Source organism: Mugil cephalus, chromosome 15 (assembly GCF_022458985.1).
Source record: "Mugil cephalus isolate CIBA_MC_2020 chromosome 15, CIBA_Mcephalus_1.1, whole genome shotgun sequence".
Classification (NCBI taxonomy): Eukaryota; Metazoa; Chordata; class Actinopteri; order Mugiliformes; family Mugilidae; genus Mugil; species Mugil cephalus.
Genome location: NC_061784.1, coordinates 3,740,651 through 3,759,743, shown reverse-complemented (window position 1 = coordinate 3,759,743; position 19,093 = coordinate 3,740,651). Strand labels below are relative to the sequence as shown.

General features: G+C 41.4%; 1 protein-coding gene across 1 annotated transcript; it reads left to right on the top strand.

Moving 5' to 3' along the window:
* Positions 1-2,753: 2,753 nt before the first annotated feature.
* On the top strand, positions 2,754-17,619 carry msna (moesin a). The gene is made up of 13 exons (XM_047606755.1): positions 2,754-3,080; positions 10,106-10,189; positions 10,619-10,714; positions 10,847-11,121; positions 11,225-11,308; positions 12,209-12,355; positions 12,447-12,543; positions 12,660-12,823; positions 13,069-13,199; positions 13,320-13,480; positions 13,593-13,685; positions 14,810-15,040; positions 15,343-17,619. The coding sequence occupies exons 1-13, from the start codon at positions 3,069-3,071 to the stop codon at positions 15,505-15,507; spliced, it is 1,740 nt and encodes a 579-aa protein (XP_047462711.1). The 5' UTR covers positions 2,754-3,068; the 3' UTR covers positions 15,508-17,619.
* Positions 17,620-19,093: the final 1,474 nt, after the last annotated feature.

The window sequence follows — 19,093 nt, the reverse complement described above, 5'->3', positions numbered from 1 at the left end:
TCTACAGCTCTGGCCAGCATCAGACTTGATTATGGGAGACAGCACGCCATCTTGCCTTTGATTTGACTGCAGCTCATTCAGTTAGACTGTGGGAGGTCATGCTGCCCTGGGAGTGAGAGGATGAGTCAACATACAAACGTAGTGACGTCTCTGTGCTGCGCTTCCTCTGGGAGTATTAAAGCACCAGCAGGCCTCCAGTGATTCTTACACTGGGGTCAGTTTCTTTTTTACTTTTAATGCATAAAAACTTGGTTATTTTTTTTTTTCTACTTGCACATTTTGCATATACACCGATCAGCCACTACATTAAAACCAAACCCCAGCAGGTGAAGTAAATAACATTGACCATTGTGTGGTCCGTCGTGTGGATGTTACTTAGACATGTACCACCCACCTAGACCAGACACCCACACCCCATAGCAATGACATAGCTCCCCAGCAGGCATCCCCCGCAGGATGCAGCCTTACACACACACAAAAACGGTTTAGGAACAACTCAAAGAATCGCAGGGTGTTGACCTGGCCTCCAAATTCATCTCAAACTGATCAAGTATGTGTGGAATGATCCACAGAGGCCCCTCCCCTCAACCCATAGGATCCAAAGGCCCAAGGAGGAGGCACAAAGGAGACCTACACAATATTAGCAGGTGGCCATAATGTTATGTCTGATGTGTGTGTATGTACAGTATAACACTCTTGCTTTTGCATAATATTTCAAATGGAAATAGTTATTTTAATGTGAGAATAAAACTAATACATTTGTTTGCCACAGCATGATCAGTTCCCAACACAGCGGTTCCAGACCAACTTTCCACCACAAAAAAATGTGTGGGTGTGGAAGTCGGTTTGGCTTATAAGTGACTTTGTCTAAATAAACAGCAGCAGGAATGGAAAATGAATCACCGCGCTAAATAAGCCTGGGGTTGCCCTAGAAAAAACTCTGTGCTTTTTAACAGCCTGCAATGATAAAGGAAACCTATTTCTTGCGACAGTGTTGACTGCATATTATTTATCTGCGCTGAGGGGATTCACCAACAAGTAGAGACAGATGCTACAGATGCTAGCGAAGTGGCACAAATGTCAGGTTACTGAGCAGTGAGAGAAAATGTATGTTTTGATGATTCATTCCCGCTCCAGAAGCCTGAGGCCTCGTCTCTCACAATAAAGCAGACTGGACACTCTGTTGTGGCGGAGAAACATTATGTGACATATTTTAGCCCAGCTGACCCACAGAGCCATACATTGTGGCAAATACAAAAGTACTTCTGAGGGATGTGGGTCTGCAAAGAAGCTTTTCAGCAGCAGTTCTTTGGAAAGAGGTTTGTGTGTTCACTGAACAGTTTGATGACATGAGAATAACTGAACCGAGGCACTATGCTGTACTGTCCAAGCATTCAAACACCACAAGAGTTGGAATGCTTTTCACAACCATTCACACAGTAAAGATGATTGCCTCCAAAATGTTACATTCTGATGTCTTTTTCCATATTTGGAGGTCAATAAAATAATGCATTTGATTAAAGATGATGTGTTGTGACTGTATTTCATCATTATTGGCCATACCGACTAAACACCAGAGCAAGTGTGGTTAATAAACTGGTGGTAACTTTGCATGTGTTACTGCTGCAGCAGCTTTCCAAAAGTGATTTTGATTGGATTTGATCATTCGCCAACGACGGTCTGGCCTGGAAGCTGCTAGTTGTCACACGTTGCTCTGAAACTTTTTATCCTTTTCAAACTAATATAACCCAGCTTTGCAGAAGTGAAAATGTGATTATGTTACCTCCTTTTACATGTACTTTGTTTCTACTCCCTTTATGTGGAGGATCTCACCTAGAAACTGCACTGATCATTGCAATCACTTCACTCATACCTGAAACAGAGAGAACACAAAGATCACAGTCAGACTGACTGAAACATTCGAATTTAAGAGCAGACAACCAGAATGGTTAGTGGTGGTCTGTAACCAAAAGCTCAGACTTTTACGGTACATACAGGATGTAAAACCTCAACCACTGTGAGGGGGTGTTTGCAATAAGCAACGCGCCAGACCTGATAATGGAAACATACAGTATTTAAATATTTGAAATATGTATCGAAGTGACTAACACTAGATGGAACACTAGACAGATAGATAGATGCTTCATTCATGCAAACTGGGAAATTTCACAGTTGCAGCAGCAATGTACAGACACTCGAAATCCATACATGATATATAACAAAAAAATCAAATAAATTATTAAAAACGCAATATAACCTACTGTATACACAATATTTACAAGAATTATAAAATAAGTGAATTAAAAATAAGAACACACAAAAAAATGAAACTGCTGTGAAATTAAATGGATTTACAACCGAACAACCACCTGCAAACGCACATGAAAAAGTCTCAGTGTCATCCTGTTTGTTGAGTTTAAAACATGGCTGATAGCTTGTGACTATTTTGCTAGCAAACATTACAAACTGTGAACATTTTCTATTGTGAGGTGTAGTTACACTGTAGTGCACCTCTTGACAGGCCTGCTCTAGCTGCACTGCCCACATTTCACCATTCCTTCTAATATTTTTAAAGCATTATAACATGTTAACACACTGCACGGCAATTATTTCGAGCAACACTCAGGGGATGAGTTGTACTGAGAGGTCTACTGAGAGTGAAAGTGGTGCTGAGTAACTTTTTGACTGAGCTGCAGCCATGATGATGCGCCTGCTGCGGGCGGGCGGAGTCTGCTGCTGGCCTGAGCCCACTGTCTCCGTCTGGCTGGCTGCTGTCCTGTCATCGGCCTGCCTGGGTGTGGTTTTTTTGCAGTCGGAGGTACCGTTAGCAGGAAATCAAGCTCCAGTCCATTTTACTTAAAGGCGAAACAAAGAAAAAACGCACTCCCACAAGCGAAGGGTTGAAAAAAGCTCCTCGTAGACAGGCAAAAAGTGACGTTTTGTCCCCTCGACACGGGAAGGCGTTTCTTTGGCGCCGTTGTTCTGATGGGAAAAAGTTTTTCGCTGACTGCTTGTCTTATTTAAGAAGTTTACACAAAACCTGAACCGGACGCAAAAGAAAAGGAAAGATGCCGAAAACGGTAAGATTGTAAACTACACCATCGCAATGTAAATGAATGTAAAAAAAAATCTTTCTTTCTCCTTTATTGAGACGTTGTTGCATTTTCCTCCTCTCATGCTCGATAGTAATCTTAAGGTAAAACAAATCACGCTGTTTGTGTTTATTGTACTTATTTCACTTAAAAAATCTGTTACATCCTTTCAAACTCACCCGAGGATTAACATGGTACTTTCCGTTAAGTGTGCGCGCGCGCGCTCCCGCCTGTGTATTCAGTAAATTAGCGCCTTTAATCAAACCATTCATTCAAGCCTAAAACGGGCAACGGGTATTGTGTTACTTTAAACTTCTGCCTCAGCCCAACACCCCGAATGCATCCCGTTTTTCAACCGGTTTTTTAGCGGAAGTGTGGCCCGTGGTAGCAGTAGCTAGTCCTCATAGGCCTCCGTTTCACTCAGCAGCTCTAACGAGGAGGGATTTGAACTGTCATTCAGGCCAGCTGTGCTGCCCAAATCTGCAGCAAATGGACGCCAGTTCGTAACAGCGAGGACGCGTACGGAGAGCCCCTTAGATTTATTATGTCTCATCGCTAAGATAAGAAATGAGCGCCACATTATTGGCCTGAGCTGTGATTTCACACGACAAAGCGTCCAAAGCTTAGTATATTTGTGCCCCCACTGCGGTGGCTCTGCACAAAGGAAAGTAGCGGGGTCCACACAAAGACCAGTGTTCTGTTCACACAGCACTGCCCGTGTTTGTGCTCCCACTTTCACCAGGGAAAGATGGAACCGAAAGCGCTCTCCCCGCTCCTGTTGAAACTGTGTTGAGATGTTGGGCCGTGACTCAGTAAAAATAATGTTTGATTTAGGAAGATGATATGGAAACTGTGCACAGTTTGATTTTGGAGAACAGCCACATGTACCCTGCTTGCAAAAGGGAGCGGGATGCTATTAAGATCACTCAAGACTGTGGATTTGTTTTCCAATGGAGTGACTGTAGATTATGTGCCCAGTTCTGATTTACTTTAAAAAACGTCATTATTTTAGTAGGCAGCAGACGGTCCTTATAAGTGCTTATCGTGACTCGGCCAATATGATGCAGTGCCATTCATGAGCAGTTACATGACTTTAATTACTTGTACCTTTTTCACGGGGACATTTCTAAGTTCCAGACTGAAATACAACACAAATGCCTCCTCGGCTCATACCTGCTCTCTTCCTGCCGCATTGTTTCTGCCAGCACTTCCTCTAAAAAAATTTTCCAGCTGTCAACCATGGGGGAAAAAAAGAGTTACACATCCTGGCATTTAAATGGTGTATTTAAAGAGCCTTCACTACTTTCCTCTTCCCAAAGGGAATCTCTTTACTCATTTCAGCACTTAAAAATAAACTTTACGTAGCTGCCAGTAATTAAGTAATAAAACGTGCGGTAACTTTATAATTAATCAGTTGTCTATTTGGGACAAATTGTCAAATATATTCAGAGCTGTTTGCAGTAAATGGAGATGAACATGTGGGGCTTTCAAAGTGTCTGCATGACACTGAGAACAGTGATATTAATATTTTACTGACAGCTATCCTCCTCTCACCTACTTTTAGTCCTCCACTTACTGTCAGCCTTTCACCTGCAGCATGCAGCTGGGACGCTTGCTAACCTCAACAACACCAGAGAGTCTACAGTATGTGCTGCAGCTGCTGCAGTAACCAATGTAAAAAAACTCAAAAACAAGTGAAGTTATTCCGTCTCATTTGCACAGATGCAGTGCGATTTATTTGGAGTAGAAATCATTGCACCTGGCAGAGGTGATATCACTGATGAAGTGCTTTAAAGTCAGACCTGCTATTGCAACACTTAGTGGTCTGTCTCCTGAAGCTCGCGGCGCCATGTGAAGATGCAGCAAACAAAGCATCTGAGAGAAGGAAGCTGGATACACTGATTCAGCAAATGGCCCAAAGCTCTGTCCCTGGCTTGAGGTCACTTTCACATTTAGCACAAGCATCTTAGTTTTTTTTTTAAAAAGTTTTTCCATTAACTGTTTAGCTTCCCCATTTTTTTCAGACAGTTATTTATCCAGTAGTTCAAGTTACATATAAAAATATCTTTGACAAAAGCAATAATTACTGAGTCTTTGCTAGACTCCTCTTGGCAGTGCTTCAGCTTCCCAAGGAAGTTATGTTGTGACTCAAGGTTTCTGTGCTTACATCAGTTCCTTTCTGGTAATTTCCTCGCCTGCAGCCTTATATGGACTTTCACATCACAGTCTGCCTGTTCTCCTCCCTGCTTTTCCCCAGCATGGTCCTCAGATGCCATGCTCCACTTTAGATTGCATTACAGCAGTCTGACAAGTACCGGGTTTTCAGTATATCACTGTTTATCTGACTTTTAAGTATTATTTTACATCCTAACATAGCTACACTACTGTCATGCATGTATAACTTGTTTTTCTGCGGAAGCTATGTTTAATTTAGGGTTATCACCTGCTTTTTTGAGGAAGTACTCTCAATTTACGCAATATAACATGTTAAACACGTCTTTCTCTATAAAGTGCTGAACATTTTTTTCCTTTTCGCTGGTGTTGTGATCTAATAAAAATATTTTCTAGTTTACCTAACCACAGAAAGGCTTTAGCAGTTTACTTTTCCTACGTGGTGAACAACAGATCCATTTCATACAGCAGAAAAAAAGAGTTTTCACATTAACCCCTAACATCTTTCCAATCCACAAATGCAGCATTGTTATCACACAAACCTTGAGCATAACTTACCATTTTTTAGGCCAACGGGTAGAATTCAAAACAGAAGTTTTCTTGTTAGAAGGACCAACACTTTTAACAAGTGTGTCTATGGAGACATGGTAAATGGAAAGACCTGGAGGTATGCAAGCAGGGGATTAAATGGGTTTGTAGTGCACATAGCAGAGCAGATTAACAGCGTGTCGAGGTGGCAGACAAGCTACAATAAAAACTTCTGCTGTTTTCTCTTGTTTATTGTATTCTGTTTGGAGACTGTGGGAAAATCTGTGTTTCTCAAAGTAAGTACTTTGCTGTTTTTACATGCCTCATCTCTAAATGCTGTGGCTGCTTTTGGAATCAAACTGTGATCTTTATTTCTTTCAGGTATAACATGTCATATCTAAGCAAGTAACGTATTATTAATTGGCACTTAGTAGTATTAAAGTCATTAAAGTTAAAGTACTGTTTAGAGCATAAAGGAATAACATCAGCGGATGATTACAGTGAGCTTTTTAATTACTGTGAGCAGAGGAGCTGCTGGTTTGTATCAATGAAAGTCATCTCTTTACGAGGTAAACTTGTCCTAATCTTATTTTGCTGATGAGCTACAGTTCTTATGGACCAGTTTGTTAGGGCATTCTTGCCTCGGATAAACAGTGTGCGTTCATTTTTTAATTGCCCTACTGACCTGCTAAAATATGTGCCTTTGTTTCTTTGTCGAGCTACTTTGAATAAATCATTACACCGCCCAAATGAAGCAGCGAGCTGTACCGCGGCCATCTTAAGTGAGGGGGCTGCAGCAGTGTTTTTTTTACTGTGCTTGAAACATGTAATTAAATGTACACGAGCCCCATGTTGCTGCATTATATCTTTGTCACATCAATGTCTACAACTCCAAAAAAAAAATTATATAGGATTTGAAATCTAAAATAGACTTGGTGCGTCGGGAGGCTTACTAGAAGTTTGCTAACAGGTAACAAGTTACGTGACAGGTTCAATAAATAAAAGATGATAAAGCAGCATAGTTCCTAAAGTTCATTTACATTTACATGTTTCAAATGCATGAACAGTGATCGTGGGAATCAGTTTTAGACAATCCACATCTCCCCTTTGAGCGAGTACGATCCCCCGCTTTGAAAGAGACCTCATCCTGTTCCTGTCACTCAGTTTGAACTCTCAGCCGTAGACTCTTTTCAGGGTGTTGGGGCTACTGCATCAACACAAAACCACAGTCTAACCAAGACAGAAGAAATAAAGAGACTCTGAGCCCCAACTTTGACATTATGAACGACATCCAAATATATTCTGGTTGGCACATGGTGGAATTCTAACCTTGTTCTAAATCTCACTGTAAGATAGAAACCAAAACTACAAGAGGATGGTTAATGGTTTAACTCACAGGGGACAGGGTTTGTTTTTGCAGCAATTATATGTTCCTGTTGGTGTACTGCAAACTTAATTCTCTAAAAGATGATAATATTTGTATTGTAATTTCTTGTATATCGTCTCATATATCGTCTTCAAGCGATACAACAGCGACGCTGTTAAACTGGGCCGCGCCCTGGACAGACTGGTCCGCCACATTTTCACACTTCAAATTCAGCATATTGTTAGCTACGCTTGTAACCCTTTGTGTTCGCATTTTATCGGAACTGCTCCACCTGACTGGAGTGGATCTAAGTTGTGGTGGAACATAGAGATGATGCAGTTTGTCTTTGAGATAAGCCATCAAGCAGATGTCATTAGCACGGTTTCTTTGGTAACCAGGAGGAGTCGTTGTTAAGGAGTTGTTGACTTTAGCTGCTGACCTTGAGTGGCTGTTACGGACGGCGTGACTCAGACATATGACTCAGATTCATCAACCATCAAACAATTACCTAAGACATACCATAAAAGTAGGATTTGGTTCTCTGATCCATTGCTAAGTTTTATATACAGGGATTGTTGCCTGTACTAGGCACTTAGTGTTATCTTCTTCTGATGTCAGGGTTTGCGATGGAACAGCACACTGAGATAACACTGGCGTAGGAATGTAAGGGTGGTGACTCTGAATGGTCGGTGCCAGTGAATTTTAATTTCCGTGTCGAGTGGTATATCTAACACATTTGGTGAATCTTTTAATAAATGTGCAGCCTGACCAAAGGACGTCTCAGTGAATCTCCAAGTGGTTTTGCTTCCTCTTCATGGCACCTGGGGTGTTTCCACAGTTCAGCTTTTGGTTGTCTACTCATTGCTTTTGCTTTTGTTCTCAAATGTGCCCTTGCTGATGGTTTTGTCTTTAAATTTGCCTTGGAGCTCTCTGTGCCGTTTGTCATACTGCTCCAGCGTGTGTTAGCCTTCTCACACGCACCAGTTTTTGTTAAGGTGAAAATATTGAGGTCATTTGTGAATAAATTCTGGATGGCTGACATGAAATCAGGCACAAACATTTATTATCTCCAGAGTCTGAAACTTAGTAACCTTATATTTATAACTTCAAGTCTTTCATTTCAATTTGTGGTTTGGTATATTATGCTATATTAGTATGTGACGGATGTGGATGCTAGAAGAAGACACTTTTTTTGCCGTCGTACAAAGAGGAGATGAGCCCTTTAGGAGATCTGTGTGCGCTGGTTGCAAACAGCTGCATGAGCGAAGCAAATGGAAAGGTTAAAAATAACACAACGTTTCAGACAGTCAGTGAAGCTACATGTAATCAACGGCCATAGAGCCATTTTCCTAAATCGTACAGTTGTCTGAGGCATTTACTTCTGTGTCGTGTGAGAGTGATAAAAACAAGTTAAGAGAAAGTCTTAGAAACATGGCACGTGGGCCTGCGATGGGTGTTCTTCAGCGTGTGCTAATAATAGTGGGTTAAGTGTTTTTGATTTCTGGCCATACGGGACACACCCTAACCAGGCAGAAAATGCTAAAGCGTAGTTCCTTTTTCATGCAAGATTAACCAGTCTCACTCAGGAAACGAAACCGCTTAAACACTAGCAGGGTGGCCATGATCTGAACTCTCATCTGCGCAACTCTAAAAAAGTTCACACTGTCATTTTAAGGACTGATATGTCGAGGAGGCTCTGAAGCTCTGTTGAAGTCGAGTGTAGGCCCAGACTGAAGGTTTCACTCCCACTCTTAGCTGCTAGGGATGACAGGAAGTGACAGAAGGGCAAGTGTCCTGAGCAGCAAATGGGGTCCTGCTGACATGGATGGGAAAGAACGCAACACTAATCAGCCCTGCAACTGGGAAATAATGCGCACCATTGTTGTTCAAGCCAGGCGTGGGCCTCTGCCTGCACAGTTATTTCCCAATAGACACACATGCTGCTGTTTTTGTCATCTCTAAGTGGATGCGGAAAATAAGAGATCCCTGAATGCCCAGTTTACGGAGTTCCGATTTTTCTTGGCTAAACACTTTGACTCTTAAACTTTTAAAGGTTAAATAAGTGCATTTAACTTCTGACACAGGATTTTGCAGTGCACAGAAACCGTCTGAATAAGCAGCTGTAACCAACTGTGTTACCTGAAGAGGAAATCAAACTCCTGTTCAGTTTTCACACACTGTTGTTGCTGAGTGCTGCTGCAGCAGATAGTTCAGCCACTGACAGGTTGCTTGATACATGACAGGATGTAGACGACTCTCATGAGAGCTCAGTGTTTAGCAGTCATGCCTCACAGGGCTCAGCCGCCAGAGGATGTGGTTACTTCCTGTAGATAAGTTCTACTGAGACAGAGTCAGATGGGCACAGTCTAGGGCCATGAGATGTGGGCTTTAATGAATTTTGAAATTTTGTCAAAATAGAGTAAATGAGTTTGACTGGCGGATCACTGGACTGAGGGGGTGTACTCAGGGTTGTAACTGCACCTTGGCCACTTTTAGTTTTCAGTCCGTGTTCCTCTATACGTGGAATTATACATGATTTGTAGCATGTTTTCACAACGAAATGTAGCCATACACAGTGGAAATAGACCCCTCAGTTCACTCTGACTCTGGACGAAGCTGGAAACACCTACAAGCCTTCAGAGCAATAAAATGATGTAACCATCTTGGTTGTTTAGAAAAGTGACTCAGGGGTGATCCTCTGTTCATTCATCAGATGAAACCCCCACTTATTAGATGAATGACTGTGACTGGCCTGGCATGAGAAAGTTTGAACAAGATGGGGAGCAGATGTATTCAAATTCAGTGTCCATACAATGACATTTTAGCAAAGGCTGAATCTTTCTTTGTATTGTTTTTTTTTTTTTTTCATTTCTATATGATTTGAAATAGTAAATAACAATAACATATTAAGTAACATGTTCTTTTTTCTGTTCGCTCTGTCCCTCAGATCAGTGTAAGAGTCACCACGATGGACGCTGAACTGGAGTTCGCCATTCAGCCCAATACAACAGGAAAGCAGCTCTTTGACCAGGTATGAAAAACTTCTCTTTGACTTAGTGTGTTGTCACTGAAACTTCATTTTGAATGACACTTATTGGTAATGTTTAGTCTGTATTTTGAACCCTCAAGACATTGCTCTATTATACTGGTAATGGACATTTGATGAGCATGATGTGCACTCTTGTAACATAACCAATAGGAACCACACTAATATTGGAAACTATTGCGAGTTGTTAAGAGTTTGTGAAATAATCGACATTATTTCCATTATCAATCCACGTGTGTATTTTCTTAGGACATTTAGAACTCCTCTGGGCTCACTGTAACGTATTACAGTTTTAACAGAAAGCCTAAGATTAGTTAAAGCTCCTCAGATCTTCTCAGTGTACAGTACAATAACACAACATGGCACCAGTTTGAGGGCACTCTTCAATAATCGATCTGTTCATTGTGTTTTAAGGTGGTGAAGACCATTGGACTGCGAGAGGTGTGGTACTTCGGTCTCCAGTACCAGGATACAAAGGGTTTCTCTACATGGCTGAAACTCAACAAGAAGGTGAGCTCCTCTCTGTTTTGTTCTACAACACTCTTTGACCCTTCTTTGTCAAGACTGAACTATTCTGTTGAACTGGAGTCTGTTTACAGAAGTGCAGCCTTTAGCCTTCACCCTTGTCTTGTTTTATTTTAGGTGACAGCCCAGGATGTGAGGAAGGAAAGCCCGCTGCTGTTTAAGTTCCGTGCCAAATTCTTCCCTGAGGATGTTTCAGAGGAGTTAATCCAGGATGCCACACAGCGGCTGTTCTTCCTGCAGGTGAAGGAGGGTATCTTAAATGACGACATCTACTGCCCTCCAGAGACTGCAGTCCTCCTGGCCTCCTATGCGGTGCAGGCCAAGTACGCTGACTACAATAAGGAAGTCCACACACCAGGCTATCTGAACGGGGAACACCTGCTCCCTCAGAGGTAACACTCGTTCAGAGTTCAGTTAACATCAGATGCAGCCTTCCATCCACTGTGCTATGAAACATGTTACTCTGAGTGACTTTTAACACTCTCATGTTCTCAGAGTTCTGGATCAACACAAACTCAACAAGGAACAGTGGGAGGAGAGGATTCAAGTGTGGCATGAAGAGCACAAGGGCATGATCAGGTGACCAGTGGCACACATATACACTTCAAGATGGAACCTCCGCACTCTTTCAGTGAATGCTTTTTCAAGGACTGCTTTTACACTTTTTTCAGTTTTTTTTCGATTTTATCGCCACAATCACACCATACACCATTGGTGTTTAAAGGTGTCAGCTAACACTCCGTCCATATTTAACTCTTCCTTATTCTGAAACTGCGTATCTTGAACTTTCCTGCATCATTTCGTGTAAATCAGGATGCTTGTTCTGAATTCAGTTTGATTAGTTCTGTGTGCTCATCAGAGTCAGATAACTTATCTTGTGTATCATGAATAAGTATGTACTTGTATAAGCTTTAGCCCAAAGCCCAGCACCTTTGGTTAGTGTGTAATTTGTATACAGTAGCGTATCACGGACAATAAAACATTACTTGATTAAGTACAAAAGGAGCCGTACTCTGCGCTGCTCCCATACACGACAGAGGAGGTGTGAAGACAGGGGAGAGTGTGTCCACTGCTTTTTCTGGGCACGCAGATGGAGCAGTAACGAGAAGTAGCAGGCTATTAAGTTAGCTGTTGGAACTGCATCAGCTATATCTGAGTTTGGCACACACTGTTGTTGTGTAGGCAAGTGTCACGAATGAGATGACGTGAGCATGCACAGGTACAGAACATTAACATTAGTAACAGAACAACATTATTTTCACATTTGTGCTGCGGATTCTCCACAAATAAGGGGGTTAGTGGCACATAGACCATATGCTGTAGTGTCATTGAGAAAGACACTGAACCCGGAGTTGCAGTCATTGAATGACACTGGTGTGTGAATGTGTCATTGTGACTATTTGGGTACAAATAGGTAGAAAGGCATTATATGAAATACATTACTGTTGGTAATGCTAACTGTCACTCCGCTGTCCACAGAGAGGAATCCATGATGGAGTATCTGAAAATCGCTCAAGACCTTGAGATGTATGGAGTCAACTACTTCAGCATCAAGAACAAGAAAGGGACAGAGCTGTGGTTGGGAGTGGACGCTTTGGGTCTCAACATTTATGAGCAGAATGACAAGTAAGTGACTCTATAGATGTGCGTGTACTGAGCAGTATTGATAATAGTTGTCTTATGAAACTGGACTGAGATTTTGCGCTCTCTTCTACAGAATGACGCCCAAAATTGGATTTCCTTGGAGTGAAATTAGGAACATTTCCTTCAACGACAAGAAGTTCGTCATCAAACCAATTGACAAGAAAGCACCTGTACGTTAATCTTAACTCTTATTTACTGATATTGCGTTACATTTAACAAATTAGGTGCTTGTACTTGTTACTCGGTGTATGACTTGTGATAACAGCCTCTACTGCTGCCATTGTAGGATTTTGTGTTCTATGCTCCGAGACTGCGCATCAACAAGCGTATTCTGGCTCTATGCATGGGCAACCACGAGCTGTATATGCGCCGCCGCAAGCCCGACACCATCGAAGTGCAGCAGATGAAGGCTCAGGCTCGGGAGGAGAAGAATCACAAGAAGATGGAGAGGTAAAACTGCAGTTGGGAAAATATGTACATAATATGGATTCAGTCTTACTATGAGAATCCTGATGTTTGAGCTTCAGGAAATAGCCAGCTACAGTGTGCCAAATATTTAATAACTGCAACAGCAGTTATAGTTATATTATTCGGACACTCGTCAATGTGGGACATGGACCGTGTGACTTTTATGCACAAATATGTACATTTGTAAATATTGTGATTCATCCCTTTAATTATTCTGTTTCCACTAGAGCTCTCCTGGAGAATGAGAAGAGGAAAAGAGAAGTTGCAGAAAAGGAGAAGGAAAAGATTGAAAGGGAAAAGGAGGAGTTAATGGAGCGATTAAAGCAGATCGAGGAGCAGACGAAAAAGGCCCAACAAGGTGGGTGACCTGACAGAGTTCAGGATGAGTTTGTCACGGTGAGCAGATGGATTGTGACATACTCACGTGATCCTTACCTTTGGTGCTTCTGTGTGTGTGTGAATGTGTGTGTGTGCACAGAGCTGGAGGAGCAAACACAGAAGGCTCTGGAGTTGGAGCAGGAGAGAAAGCGAGCTCAGGAGGAGGCTGAACGTCTGGAGAACGACCTGAAGAGTGCGGAGGACGCCAAGCTGGCGCTGCTGCAGCAGTCACAGAACCAGCAGAAGAACCAAGAACACCTGGTCAGTCGTCAGAAAAACTGTTCTGATCATAGACAATTCATCGAAGTAAAATAAAAATGTCAGTGTGCGTCAATACGAAGAAAGTCATTAAAGGAAGGCGTTGTTCTTTTAGGCTACAGAGCTGGCTGAACTGACTTCAAAGATTTCTCTCCTGGAAGACGCCAAGAAGAAGAAGGAAGAAGAGGCAGTGGAGTGGCAACAGAAGGTGTGGTCTTTTTTCTTTTAGAGCACAGTGTGTGTGGTCTTTTTTCTCTTAGAGCACAATGTGTTGTTGTCAACTTGATGAAAAGATCCATGACATGAAAAATCATCCTTGTCGATGGAAAAAAGAGAGCAATTCATTAGCTGATTGGAAAGTTGGTCGGGTAGTCACATACACAGCAATGCAGCTCCATGTCTTCTTCCTGCTCCTCAGTAAAAAAAAATCATGAAACCTGTGCTGTACTGTCACCATGTGGTGAGGGATGGGTAGGACAGTCAGGTAGTGTTTCAGTCATTCAGGATCAACATATCTACATCTATATTCCTCCCACGTGTTTGTACATTTAAGATGTCTTACAGTTAATGATAACTAAAATGAAGAAAACTGAAATTGAATATTTGAGCGTTTTGGGCTGTTTTAAACTTGGATTTCAGGAAACGGAAACATTGGTGATTTAGGTGAGGGCTGAAAGCTCCCAACAGGAAGTGTTTTGGGCCATTATGATATTCTGACTCATTATAGAATCCTGTGCTAATTAATGGTTTCCATGTTGCTGTTGGCACGCATTTAGTTGACATTCCTGCCTCATTCTAGTAACTGTTTCTTATCTCTCGCAGCTCATGGAGCACATTGTCTGATTTTCGCCATATTTCCTGAGTGTATTTCCTTTATTTAAAACGTACAATATACAGAAGGACAGGAAATAGAAAGTGAAAACCAAGCACAGCAGAGATGAAGAAAATACACATTGTGCTTTTCTAGAAGGTTCTTCATGGAAAGTCAGTTATTATCCATATTCTGTCATATTGAATCATGTAGCATCTGTCTATTGATTGTTTCCACCACTTACATTCTCCACACTGTAGGAGAATGCTCTTTGGACTCAGCGAGAGAAATGCTGGTTTTACTCTGCCTCTTTGTCTGCAACAGCTGTATCCAAATAAATATTTTCAGGTTTTCTATTTCAATGAAGGTCAAAGATCACTGGGACCATAAATCAAGAATTCATACACTGATTAGATGTTTGCATACAACCACGCGGTGTTAATTCTAATTCTACTGATTGATACTGATATGGTTAAACCTGTACCTGAGCCTCACCGTCATTTCACTGGATGTTCCCTCAGGCCACCACGGTGCAGGAGGACCTGGAGAAGACCAAAGAAGAGCTCAAAAACAAAGTGATGTCAGCTCACATTCAGGAGCCCCTCAACGCAGAGAACGAGCACGACGAGAACGACGAGAGCAGCGCCGAGGCCAGTGCCGAGTTCACAGATGCCGCCACGTACAAGGACCGCAGTGAAGAGGAACGAATGACCGAGGCAGAGAAGAACGAACGCCTGCAGAAGCATCTACTCGTAAGTCTCATGACGATCAGTCAGTGAAGAATCACAAGGCAAACAGCAGACGAACATTCATGTTTGTTGTAGCTCTTAATCAGCTAAAATGGAACAGGACGTTGGTGTTAGTCAAACCTTAGGGACACTTGTAATGAAGTAGACTGGATGACTTGGTAGACTGAGGTGAAGCCAGGTAAATGTCATCATCTCTTATTTGTTAATCAGTGCTTCACAAATAAATTTTAATGAAAAAAGAAAGACGCAAAGCAGTTTAAGACGCTTGGTGAATGTTTCTTAATTATGTCCTGATGTGTCTCCAGGCTTTGAGCTCAGAGTTGGCCAACGCGAGGGATGAGACCAAGAAGACCGTGAACGACATCATCCACGCAGAGAACATGCGAGCAGGACGAGACAAGTACAAGACCCTCAGACAGATCCGGTCAGGAAACACCAAACAGCGCATCGATGAGTTTGAATGCATGTGATGTCTGCATTCACCAACGCAAAAGCCCACTCAGCTGGGCCAGTCTGCCTGGACTGCAGTCCTTCCTCACTCAAGCTGTTTTCTCTGTATCCAAATTAATCAGATCCACATCCACATGCCGCGGCTGCAAAAGCCCAGCACCATGTACAAATATGGATCTGGAAAATTCCATTTGTTATCATTCCTAACTTTGAATTTAGGCAAGTCACTGGTTGAAAAGGGACATACTGTATTTTATTAGTACAAGGGGATTATGTAGCATATCAGTAAACGACTCACGCCTCGTTTCATGACACATTGAGCAAGCGTAAAATTCCTTCATGTATTTCTGCACATTTTTATATCGTGATATCAAAACAAAAAGGCTCAGAAACCAATCCAAACTTACAGTTTGAAAATCAGGATGTGATGATACATCCCTACAGTATTAAAGCCACGGCTGCACTGTAACCTACACAACATGACATGAATCTGAAGTGTTAGTGAGGAACCTCCATAGAGCAGTATTATTTGTTTGCAGATTTGCAGTTTATTTGCTTTTAATTTGACTGTAATCAGAATCGAGCAACTGTTACAAATCATGCAGTATTTAAACCCACTCGCAATGTGATATTAAAGATCTTTTTCATTTCCAAATTTTTGTGTGGATTTCCGTTTTTCGTTTTTGCCAGGGTAAAGGCTAGGAGTGATTTTTGTATTTTTTTTTTAAACAATCCAAGTATGAAATTTGAATACATCTTCAACAATCTGACTTTATTCCACATGTTTCTTTTTGTTGCAAAGTGTCACATCCGTGCTGTGTTTTTTCTAGCGTTCGTTCACACACTGAAAAGGTGAGGTTGAAATTTTACCTGCAAAATCAAATCTGATGGAAATCTGCAGCATTCAAATGAAATAACCGATGAGGACACTTTTGTTGCTTTGTCTGTACTTTTAGGAGTTCTGTCCGTTTGCTTTCATTGTTTAATTCTGCTCATGAGTGAGGATGCTGTGTGATTATCAGATTAAATTCCGCTGTTGTAGCCAAGTAAATCATGAGGAATTACACTAGAATCGTCACAGGGCTGTTTTTTGTTGGCGAAAGAGATGCCAGTAAAATCATCAGTGAGGTTAAACTTCACAGAAGGCTACTTTTTACACAAAATAACACAATCAGAAATTGAAATTGTTCCATTAGACATGCACTGGAAAAAAAATCACAGTTTTGAAAAGTGAGTCAACACTTCCTGTCCTAGATGGGCACCTTTCCCCCGGTTCATTCATTTTGTTATACTGTATGTATTTAATTACATGTGTGTATTTTGTAATTGGGATTTTTGTGATAATAATTAATGAAAGGTGACACCTCTGAGGATATTTTTGTATTGTAGAAAAAAATGTGGCAGCATTGTGAAGACAGTATTTTAACTAATTGGGCAGCTCACTGCTGTGATAGTAAGCCGATCGAACAAGCGACACCCGAGAGCCTGTCACAGGACCGACCCCGCGGGACGTTGTATTCATGCTGTATTCTGTTGGTTGTATCGGCAACGGAAATTTGAAACCAGGCCAGAAATAAACCTGCATAAAAATGAAAGTGAGCGCTTCACTGTACCATTGTTCCACTTTTCATCGTGGCACAGAGACATGCCACGGGTTTCGCTTGTTCCTAGATTTTTAGAAATTAGAACGATTTATTTTACACTATTTTGCAACAAATGTATTTTAGTGCTGAATATAACTGATCGTGTTTGCTATGATGACTTTTTTGGAGGGAACGTTTTTCCGAGAGGAGTTTTCATATACAGTATTTGCCCAGTGCTGCGTGCACTTCTTGTATCGCCCATGAATGTTAAAAATTGTTGCTGTTACGGACACCAGGAACTTTTCTAATGTTGCACATTGTGTTCTACCTGAAGCATCATGCCTCGCCAGCCTAATTTTAATTCAAGTCATAATGCATGAGAAATGTATTAAAAGGCGCTTCTCTGTATTTTCAGTCAGAAAATTGTCAGAAAGAACTGAACCAGAATTGATATCGTGAAATGATACAGTGCCTTGCCAAGTTTATTCATCAGATCTTGCTGCTTAAAGTCTTCCTTTCACCAATTAATAAAATTTAGATGAAATTGTTTCTCTTTTCATCTCATTTTGTGTTTTACAACTATTAGTAGTAGCTTCTGCAGTATCTGTGTCTAAGTAGAAACCAGTTAATGTTTTTTTTTCATGTCTCACAACCGTCCACAAGGTGGCTCAGCTCAGCCTGCACCGAGGGCGACATGGCAACGATTCCAAAGGGGTCATTGTGTCAGTTCTGTATTACCTGAACTGACGTTAATACACAGGTCACGTTATAAGTACCTGTAAATAAGTATCCACACATAGTGTTTCGATGTTGGAAAATGTGACTTTGAAGTGCACAGTCAGAATGAAATTTTGAGCGAAGATGATATCAAAATTAACCCACACCCCTGCCACGTGCCACGAAACTGTTGTGCAAACAATTTTTCTGCAAACACTGAAATGTCTCCCAGAGCTGATTTTGTTTTCCTCAAATGCCACATTTTGTCACCTGCATATTTGAAATATGGCACTTTGAGTCTGAATGCTCCAAACTCAAGTAAACAACGCTCCCGGTGACTGACAGGCAAGCCAATAAGAAACCATCTGATTTGCAGTTTAAACCTTTGGATGTTGGGGCACAGTGCAGAAGGCACCTGTCTCTCCATTAAAAACTGATGCGCTTTTCCAGAGGTGGCTCTCTCAGTTTCTGCTGCTTTAAATTTTTATTTCATTAGTGAGTGTTGGAAACCACGAGAGAAAGGGAAGGATTCTGTACATTTCTGCAAAATAGGCACCTCTTCCTTGTTCTTCACCATTGATTGGTGGTGCATCGATAAATATTTCACCAAATAAGGTCAAAAAATTCTGTTATTTATGTAATAGGAAATTGAACAAGGCTGAACACCAAAGGGAGGTGATGTTTTTCATCTCTAACTTCCCCTATATTGGCGGTATTGGTGGCCTGAGAGGGGTGTCGAAATGGTTCACACTCTGAACTGCCACTTAGAGATAAGCTGCAATGACTCTTCCTGTATGAACAAAGCTCACAGAATATACTTCAGTGTTTAACACAGGATGAGTCAGGACTACTGTTAGCGCTCAGTTTGTCAAATGGACACCATCCACGGCACATTGCCTTAGTAATCTAATCAAACCAAAGTTTTGTCTAATGAATGGAATTAATCCTTTCACTGCACGGGTGGCTGATAAAAGGCGCAACAGTCTCCAGCTGTGGGAGGGAAAGTGTTTTAAAGAGACTGTTACAGATATAGAGCAATTTTATTTGCACATTTCAGGCTTCGGGAGCAATTAGTAGGCAATATTAAAAAGTATTAAAAGTATGAGTGTGATGGTGAAGGGGCTGCAGTTTAATGGTGTTATAATACCTGGCAGCTCTATCATCATTTTAGATTTGAACATTCGCATTTACTATAGGATTTGAATTTTAGAACAGGCTGAAAAAGTAGATATTTTTTTTCAATAACATCTATTTAGACATTTCTTGCAAGAAAGCTATAACTTCTATTTTATCCCTGAGGGACATT

Coding starts and splice junctions, on each gene's coding strand:
- msna (XM_047606755.1), top strand. Junction 12,356..12,446: donor ATTTATGAGCAGAATGACAA/GTAAGTGACTCT, acceptor TCTCTTCTACAG/AATGACGCCCAAAATTGGAT. Junction 13,686..14,809: donor CAGTGGAGTGGCAACAGAAG/GTGTGGTCTTTT, acceptor ATGTTCCCTCAG/GCCACCACGGTGCAGGAGGA.